The sequence below is a fragment of the Typopeltis vanoorti genome, chromosome 13 (genome assembly GCF_054136105.1).
Source record: "Typopeltis vanoorti isolate ZY-2024b chromosome 13, IOZ_Tvanoo_1.0, whole genome shotgun sequence".
Lineage (NCBI taxonomy): Eukaryota > Metazoa > Arthropoda > Arachnida > Uropygi > Thelyphonidae > Typopeltis > Typopeltis vanoorti.
Window position 1 is genome coordinate 108,253,667 of NC_143561.1, and position 10,182 is coordinate 108,263,848.

Here is a 10,182-nt window from a genome sequence, read left to right on the forward strand (position 1 = left end):
TCTTGCCAATGACCGAAACATTTTGATATGCGAAATTTTTGTTCAAAAAGCACCACAGTTCTGTAAGCACCATGAATGCACGCGAAAGAAGAACACCTGCGAGCATTTGATCTGTTTTATAAATAGATTTACAAAATGTCAGTAATGAATTCCCCCGGGGTGATATGTCAATAATTTTGCTACATCATTCAACAGCCACAGAAAGAGTGATAAGTCAGCTTGATAAAGGGGAGCGAAGCAAAACTATTGCCGAAACATTTACCAGTCATTGTGGAGTAGGAACTGCTATGACGTCACTCCATGAATGTAGAATATGTCGTCATGGTTGTTCGTTTTTCTCCTTTGCTCTTATAAAACACGATGAGATCTTCATCGTTCCACTTAGTTTCAAGTTAGTGGATGGTGTAGGAAGGATTTCGTTGCAATGGCGAAAGTCTTTGTAAGTGGTTTCTTTTTTCCTAGTTAGTAAAGAGTCCTATAATAATTATCATCTAATCATAAAAAATATGAGTATTATATGTGAAATATATACCTTTTGGGGTATATTTGGAAATATATACCTTACAATATTTTATATATTTAATATACAATAAAAATAAACTTACATATTATATTAGATTTATTGAAATTATTTTGTTATTTTGTAAATTATCTTAAAAATTTAATATTTTCGAAGTACACCTTTTTTATATTAAGATATAGTTTAATGTGTTTCGCGCTGTTTTTATGAGCATGCAGAAGGTAGGGCATTGATTAGACCTTATTTTGTTTCTTCTTATAGTTCTTGATAGCCAGTTTTTCAGTACTGATATCTCTCTACCTAGTGGACAGTCATCCGTGGTGGCATGATCCTTCTGATCGAGAAAATTGTACGATTAGCAATGAAACCTGCATTGATGCTGGTGGAGTATTATGTCAGGGAAATACAAGCAAGCCACGTAGACCTTGTGATACCTGTTTAATTACTTCAGGTGATTATTTTACCACCATCCTTTATGTGGTTACAAAAATTGCATACGAAAGCTTATTTTAATAAAACCTTTATACAAATATGAATTTTCATATTTTCTTATCGTTCTGTAAATTGCTATCGCAAACCGAGTGTGCATCTGCTTCATACGCATTTATTATATGAATAGTGAGATAATTACTTTGGAATAGTTTGCTGAAAAACAAGATTCATTTAGAAGTTACACACTGAAAGGGAATGAACTGTTGTTGATGTTTCCTTTTTGGTGTATGAGAATGAACTCAGCTGGGATCATTGTTACTACTTGGATATACTGAAATATCGTAGTCTTTTTTTTTTCACACACTGCAAGACGGGGTTAATTTCCAATTATTTTGGTCACATTTATGAATTAGCTACAGATATCGATTTTGTAACAAGCGCCATCTATTGTAACCGATGTCCTCTAAACTAAAGCGATCGTGTTCTATTTCACTTATCAGTTTACAAACAAGCAACAAAAACCACTTTTCAACGAGCGCCATCTATTGTACACTTATGCAATGTTTAAGTGTATAATAGATGGCGATATTTCCTCTCGGTTGTTCAAATATCTTCCGTTCTGGGAAGATATCTTTTTTTTTTTTTTTTTTTTACAAAGATTAAATTACTACAGTTACCGAAGTGTAGCCTGTAAAATCTGACAGTGACCACATAGTATGACCACCTGTCATTTGCTTTGTTTACAATAAAATAATAAAACAAAAGTAAGATTTCTCTTAGTGATCAATAATAACAGTGAGAACTAAATTTATTTTCAGACGAAGGAGGACGATGCGAATGTGGAAAACACCATCATAAGGGCGGACCTCGTGGACCCCCACCTGGACCTCCTCCTCGCGGACCTCCACCACCTGGACCTCCTCCCCATGGACCTCCACCTGGCCGACCCCGTGGACCTCCTCCTGGTCATCATGGCTTTCGTTTTGGGTTCGTTTATAAATGCAGGGAGGGTCTTATGTGTGAGAATAAGACGTGTGTTGTCAGACCAACAACATCAGAGCCTGTTGCAGCAGAGTCAACCTCTTTACCGCCTGGTGGAACGGAAATAACCTTGACAGCTGAGGAGTAAAAACTGGACTTCCTGCTCAGGATAAATGCTATATTCTCCAGATAATTTTCATGTTTTAGCATTTAAAAATGGAATCCTACATCAAAATATTGTATTGTAGAAAATCCTACATCTGTATTATTTTATTAATAAATTAATTGCAGAACAAATATCATCATTTTTAGGATTCTTATATGCTAAGTTCTGTTTTCTTAGGTGGTTATAAAAGTAGTTTTTAAATAATACAATAAACAGATTTAAAAAAAACATTCGTATTTTTGCTTCTCTGATTTTAATGTTCGGTAAAAATAAAAGACACGGTACAACAAGGGCTATCTATTACAAATCATAAGGGGAAACAGATAAATAAATACTTGAATTAAATAGTATTTTAAATTTGTAGTCAACAATACAGTATTCGTTCACACGGTTTATTCGGGTATCACTAATTTTATTGTGAACATACAAACAGATATTCTTCGTTCGTTAAATTACGTATCTGTCATATCTCACTAGGCTTAGCGAAAATGACCAATTTTTTATGCTGCCTCTGAGCGTGGACAGCTCATTTGCAAGGTGATGAATGCACGTGATATGATAGTCACGGAATAAAATGCGATAAGAATAATTTAGATCATTAAAGTTAAATTTATTAACTAACAAATTAATACGGCTATTATCTTTATCGTTAATATCTCTGTTATTAATAACGATATCAATAATAATATTATCGTGTGTCTGTGTGTGAGAGAGAGAGAGAGAGAGAGAGAGAGAGAGAGAGAGAGTCATTGAGAAGTACCATAGTGCAAGACCACAATACAATGAAAATAATCTAAAAGAAAAAAGAATTTAAAATAAAATTAATAATGTCTCCTAGAATCAAACCCATGATCCTGACTATATAGTTTCCATTTTATAAATAAAATGATTTATTGCATGATTCCCTTGAGTTGCTGTGAGCCAAAAAAACCTTCATTGAATGCTTCGGTCAACTTCTGCACTCAGGAAGTTCTGTTTGTCCGTACAAACCTTCTCCGAACAGCGATCTCGATCCTGACAGACTGTCTTAGGACCACAGGGAAGCCTCTTTAGACCAGCAACGTGAGTTATTTTTGTACTGATTAAACACCAGGGATATCTCACCTTTTGAGAAACCAGTCAGCTCTGTTGTTTTCAAAATGGCGGCTCCAGCGCCAGACGAGCACCCTCAGTAAGCACTTGATTGAACTCCCGAAGATCCTTTGTTTTCCCATTACGATCAACACTATTGACGATTACTGACCAGTAGAAGCATTTTTAAATAGTTGCCTACAACACGTAGTAACGTACGTGCCAATCATTTTGCATATATGCTGCGTAAGTGATGTTTACTTGCATTTGCATAAAGGTTTCTAATTCAGTGACCGGCGTGTGTAGCATACTTCGCATTCTTAAACTTAAGAATTATGGTGTATGCTTAAACTTAACAATTTTTGGAGATGATTCCTTTATGAGCTCACTTAAATTTTAAGAAAAATCACAGAATGCTGCGCGTATTGCACTTGTTTAGTTTTTCGTATTCACCTTTTATCAACAGAATGTAAATGCAATCACTCATCTGAAGTACAATTTTAATTGAGCACGTGTCAAATGTTTTTCCCATTTCTAAACAGCAAATCTGAAACATTCCGAATAAATACACTTGAAGATATTGAGATGCAGAAATTTTATGACCATATGAGAAATAATTACAAAAGAAATTCCGTTGGTTTCTTGAATTTTTCAAGGAAATGTATCTCACTGCTAAAAGCAAAGCGAAACGAACGGTTTGAGGACCATGAAAGACGAATATACAAATGTACGGGTTTATCAATCGGATTTCACTGTGCCGCACGGGTGTTGTCGCTTAGTGGATGGCGTCATTTGTGAAGTCGCTCTTTCGTAACGTGGTAATCTATGTTTACACCTATTTCGGCTGATAGCAACAAATATGATTGGTCATCTTTTACGAAACTAAAGAGAAACGCCACACACACACACACACACACACACACACACACACACTACTACGCAGTTAAGAAAAGAGCAAAAATAAATGTTTAACTTGAAAAGTAAATTTATTTCATGTTAGGATAATAAAAGAAAACTTGTAAAAAACATTTACAAATTTAAAAAAGTTTTGAAAGCGATACGATTTAGACAGTAATATCACTTTTGGTATGAGTTGTCTTGGTATTTATTATTGATAGAGAATTTATTTACGAAACACAGACAATAAAAAGCGTACTTTCTTTAGCAGAAATTCACAAATGGGGTTTTCTTCAAAATCAAGTATCTCCGAATGATACAGAGACTCACTTATAAAATTTGAATGAAAGGTAGTTTTTAGCAGCATCGGGAAACTACTGCCGTTAACGTGCTGCCATCTTTAGGAGTGTATGAGAATTATAACAAACCTGAAAATCCTAACATGACTCTTTCTGTGTGACGCGAATTACTGGTTTTGTTTACAGCTACTATTTTTTTAGCAACACATATGCAAACTATCACATGCAATTAGATATGGGAGACTAACAAATTTGAATATAAGAAACGGTTTGTGGTGTGGCTCATTTTGTATAATGTACGTCTGTATTTATGTATGTGTGGGTGGATTTTAAGCAACACGAAAATACATCAATGGCTTGTTTTCACTCAACAGCAAAGTCAACGTTATTTGCTCTTTCATATAAGTCTCTAACAAAAAAAAAAAAAAAAAAAAACGATTTTTGTGTGTGGTTCTACGTAGTATTTTTTTTTTAACTTTTGCTTTCAATTGGGATTTTGATTTATTTTTAATCTCATTTCCACACACACACCAAAGATTGGAAAATTTTCGCTACTGTGGGTTATCTGGAACTTTGCTCAAGAAACCAAACAGAACTTTTTTGAAGTAACTTCAAGCCACCAAAAGAGCGCTAGTAGACGAAAATCGTGTAAAACTTTCAGACAATCGGACCAAGATTTTTTTTAAAAATCCACAGCTGTTTGAAGATCGGAGGAGTTATCCAAAAATTTAGCATACACACATTTTTAAAATAGTTCTTGTAAAGTAATAAAGCAACAAAAGAGCATCTGCGAATCATTGTAACAACAGTGAAATGTATACTTGGCAAATGCAGTCCTTATAAGGACTGGCTTAAAGGGGCGAAGCAAGAATGCTTTTCATCTTCCCCGTTATCTGTAGAGAGCAGTGTAGGGATAAGGTGTTATTGAGCTATTAAAGCTCTGATCAATGCAGGAGGGTAACAGAAATAGCCGAGCCTCAGTTAGAACTTCATTGGCTACAGCAATGCTATCCGTTACCCTCCAAGGGTATTGGATTCTGTATCGGAAGCAAATGCAGTGTTATGACAGCATTATATATACGAGATTTATATAGTATTTTAATGGTGTAGCTTTTTAAATGATTGGTTTTAATTTAGTAATAAAGATAGTTCTTTCTTCATATATAAAAGACATATCACTTTTGATTAACTTTTATATTTCTTAAAATATATTTAACAGTCTTTATTTTATCCATAAAGACTTTTTTCACAATATAACGCATATTAAACTTCTGTTGATTGTAATGGCAACATGAGTTTATGATATTTGTATTGTATTACAACAGAAGTCTCAATTATTAGGCAATTTGAAAGTGAACATCAAAAATGCCTTTCGGATAAACTCGTTGTGTTTAATAACTAATCATTTGCAGTAAAAGTAGCAGATTCGTTTTATTTTTCAGAAAACCATTAAGGGATTGCTTAATGGTTTTCTGAAAAAGAAAAAAAACGAAAATAAAGTATTGATTGCATACGTTTTATTTTATAAATGCCTTTATTCTTTACTATTTTATTTTCCCTGCGCAACAATAATGTTTATGAATTTCTTTTTTAAAAGATAAAATTGAAATTTTGCATTATACAATTTTATTCCTTAGGATTAGTTCGTCATTTGCTGAAGGAAAACAAAACCGAAATGTTGAAGCAAAAACATAAATTTAAAAAGGTGCATTCTGAATATGGGATTGTGTCGAAATCGATAGCCCTCATTCCGATCGTGCAGTAATAAAGCTGTTTCACGTGGAAGTCCGTCGAGTCGTGGTGGCGGCGGTGGCGTTGACGGGAGGGAGGTTAGTGGTACGGTGATGACATCGCTTGCGACGAAAAATTACTTTCTCGGCGTTATCAGCAGATTTCTTTTCGCGTAGGGCATCCGCTAAGTCTGTAAGATAATTCAGATCCGTCAAACATTTTGAAATTTATACCGAGAGAAAAGAAATGTTAATCAAACTCCCACTGTTAATAAAACAATACAAGTCTGATTAATATAACAATAAATATACAAAGAAAGGTTGACCATGAAGGGAATTCCGCAGTGGAATATGCATGTATTCCGGGGAGCTTATAAACTAAAAGCATACGAGATTAAACATAATTATACAACTGCAAAGAATACTGTTCGTGCATAACAAATACATTTATAAGTATACTGCCTGCTAGGTAGGTTTAGTTGTATTAGTTGGAACTCCAGTCCAGTATATTATGTGTATTGATTGCATACTTTTGCTGGATGAAAGAACACTACCACCTCCTTATGAGACAGGCTAACTCACCTCCAGTTGAGAAAGTTACTTTGAACTCTTTAAAATTGAATAGCTTGACAAACTGAGACGGTGTGCATTTCACTGATATAAACAACCCTCACAACGCATTTAAAACACCTAAAGACTGTATCTAAAAAAAAAAAAAATGTAAATTAACTAAAGAGAATATCAAAAATAATTTGCTTCTTTTTAGGAAAATACGAGCATATAGTCCTTATAAGAACTGGCTTAAAGGGAAGAAGCAAGAATGCTTTTCATCTTCCCCGTTATCTGTAGAGGACAGTGTAGGGATAAGGTGTTATTGAGCTATGAAAGCTCTGATCATGGCAGGAGGATAACAGCAATAGCCGAGCCTCAGTTAGAACTTCACTGGCTACAGCATTGCGATCCAATACCCTCCAAGGGTATTGGATCCTTCACGCTGTTCATACGAGCTTCACTATTTAGAATATTTAATAAAGATAAGATATATATGCTTCAAATTTCATTATAAGTTAAACTATTTGTCATAGTTTTTAAAAATTTTAAACACGATTCTTGTTATTATTTTAATATTATATATAATACTTGCAATACTATTATATGCAATTCAGAAGAATTCTTTTCATATTACCATTTAGAGAGACAATATTACTAAATTGTTTATATTAAATATTACTAATTGGTTTGTACCATAGTATTATAAAGAAAACTTACCTAAATTTGCTGATTCGGCATTCTGCGCACAGAGCAGTACCAGCAGCGCCATCGCAGCGAAGATAATCTGGAAATAAACGTATTTTCAGTTTTATTTTTCCGGTTAATCAAATAAATACTACACAAACCAGCTTATAGTTCTTATATTAATTATAACTGAAGCCAGAGTCCAAATTTAGAGGGTGCCCTCTTCCTCTATTTTTTATATCCTATTCTACGAACTCACCTCAATGTGGTCTGACGAATATACATACCAGTTTGCTTTCCATAATTCCACCGTATGTTACCTTCGGTACCAGTATAATGACTAGCAGAATAGATCGACTATTTATACAGAAATAAATTATACAACATGCGTCATTCTCACCTTTGTCGTTTCTTTCTTAATATTTGCCCTTTTACGAATATATGGGACACAAAAGAAAGGATTAGTCAGTATGCCAATTACTTTATTTATCAGTTATTATTGCATTGGGATATACCAATATTCCACACATTATCGAGCAATGGCATTCATCTTCTTTGTGAAAAGATATGATTCATTCGTCTATTTCCATCTCTCTTTTTATCTGCTTCTGTATGAATGCCATTATGAAGACTGTCATTAAAATAGTTAATAGCTAGAATAGCATTATGTATTCTAGCAACTACTTATGATAACTATTATTATTTATCTCTTTTAGCCCCGTCTGCAATGTTCCAATATTTTTTATATCTCGGTTACGCTATCTCGATAATATTGTATTAGCTACGTTTCTGAAATCGTGTTTTAACATCTGCAAGACTTTAATTTCATCGAAAGTCGTAGAATGAAGCACTTTTGTTACAGAAATGTGTACATTAATTTCCTGTTAATTCTCCTAGGAGAGGACAGAACAAAGTTTCATTGACAATAGCAAAAAAATAGTCACAATATAACCGTGTAACTCTTCCAAACTTCATTAGGGCAAAGAAAGAAAATATTACGAAGCAAATAATGCTTGAATGATATCACAGACAGCAACAATGATAAATTATTATCTCCCTGAATGCTAGTTTTGTTAGCTGAGGGGCTTGCATGTTCGCGAAGAGGTGAGTAGAAATGCAGAAAACTAACAGATGCTGCCATCTGGCGTGAAACGTATTTACTCAGGAAAAAAAAAATTAAAAAAGACAGTATACCTAAAAAGTGATTGTAAAACCATATTTGAATAGCTTTCACTCTAATATAATTTAAGCAAAGTGACATCTTCACGTTGCAGACCACTAGTGTTTATTTAAGCCGTGAGATGGCGCTATTTCATGAAACCAGTAGAATAGGAATTGGGGCAGAATGCATATTGCCTGGCATTCATCCTATGTGACTTCTTCCGGTAGGAATACGTACAGAATAGAGTTATGTTGCGTACAATCATTGCGACAAACCTACCATGTGACAGGTGCTTTCCACATCGAATGACTGAAACTTGACCTTGTGTCCTGAAAAGAGGGGGGGGGGGTCATGCAGTTTTTAAGATATTACATAATAACATTAGAAAGGGAATAATTAGAATAATTAGAAAGGGAATCATGAATAAATTCTGATAAAAAAATGAAAAATACTAAAATTCTCAGCAGTTTATTATAATATTAAAAGAACAAAAGACCAAAAAATTATGAACATCAGACGAATAAAATAGTCTCAAGAATAGAGTACAAAAACTGTCACCAGATGTCTCTAGCTGTCTTTGGATATTTCCCACCTTACCTTATTTTTTCCTCACGTCGTTGGGAAAATTTAAAAAGTAAACTTAATTAATTAATAAAACGTTTGTATTTACATTTTATATTAGTTAATTATTATTTGTGAAGAAAACCTAAGAATTTTGTTAATTGTTCATATTTTTCTCACACAGTAAAAGAAATTATTAATAGAAGAATTATAATAAAGCTGTTTTGAAAATACTTATCATCCGGGTGCAATGAAGAAGAAATTATTACCCTTGGAGGGTAATGGATGGCAATGCTGTAGCCGACGAAGTTCTAACTGAGGCTCGGCTATTGATGTAACCCTCCTTCCATGATCAGAGCTTTATATATTATTACCCTTGGAGGGTAATTGATGGCAATGCTGTAGCCAACGAAGTTCTAACTGAGGCTAAGCTATTGCTGTAATCCTCATGCCATGATCAGAGCTTTGTATAGCTCAATAACACCTTATCCCTACATAGCTCAATAACACCTCATCAATAACACCTCATCTTCCCCGTTATCTGTCCTCTACAGATAACGGGGAAGATGAAAAGCATTCTTGCTTTGCCCCTTTAAACCAGTTCTTATAAGGACTTATCATCCGGCAGGAAAAAGGATAGAAGAAGAGTCCTTTTTAGGACTTCCAGGGTAACAAATGGCAATGCTATAGTAAATGAAGTTTTAATTGAGGCTCGGCTATTGCCGTTACCTAGTCATGACTGGAGCTTTTAGCTCAGTAACACCCCATTCACAAAGATTTTCTTCATTCATATGACGGGATAAAGAGTCAAGGACTCAGTGTCCATCTCCCAGTTTTTTTAAGAACTTATCATCCACTACCGTGTGGTGGCCGAGATAAGAATAGTCCCAATGTAGCTCATGCATGTCGATTCAAATGGCACTAACTAATGAATCACATCTCCCTTCCCACAGAAACTGCTGTATAGACTCAAGCAAAACCATATGTTGCACTGGCCACATATGGTTTTGCTTGACACTACCCTGTCGTGAACGTGTTAAAACTAAGAAATATATAGTGGATAGTGAATATATTTCAGATAATACGGAAATTGGTTGAAGAAAATTAGCATTTCAACTCAATTGTTT

The 10,182-nt window shown here is 34.3% G+C and overlaps 1 protein-coding gene across 1 annotated transcript; it reads left to right on the top strand.

The window, feature by feature from the left end:
• The first annotated feature begins 397 nt into the window (after nt 1-397).
• LOC150100453 (uncharacterized) lies at nt 398-2,267 on the top strand. Its single transcript, XM_090403199.1, has 3 exons — nt 398-439; nt 782-971; nt 1,771-2,267. The coding sequence occupies exons 1-3, from the start codon at nt 425-427 to the stop codon at nt 2,079-2,081; spliced, it is 516 nt and encodes a 171-aa protein (XP_090259325.1). The 5' UTR covers nt 398-424; the 3' UTR covers nt 2,082-2,267.
• Nucleotides 2,268-10,182: the final 7,915 nt, after the last annotated feature.

Bases quoted from the DNA above. Each gene is read 5' to 3' on its own strand.
- LOC150100453 (XM_090403199.1), top strand. The intron at 972-1,770 runs GTGATTATTTTA...ATTTATTTTCAG, and splicing joins TACCTGTTTAATTACTTCAG to ACGAAGGAGGACGATGCGAA.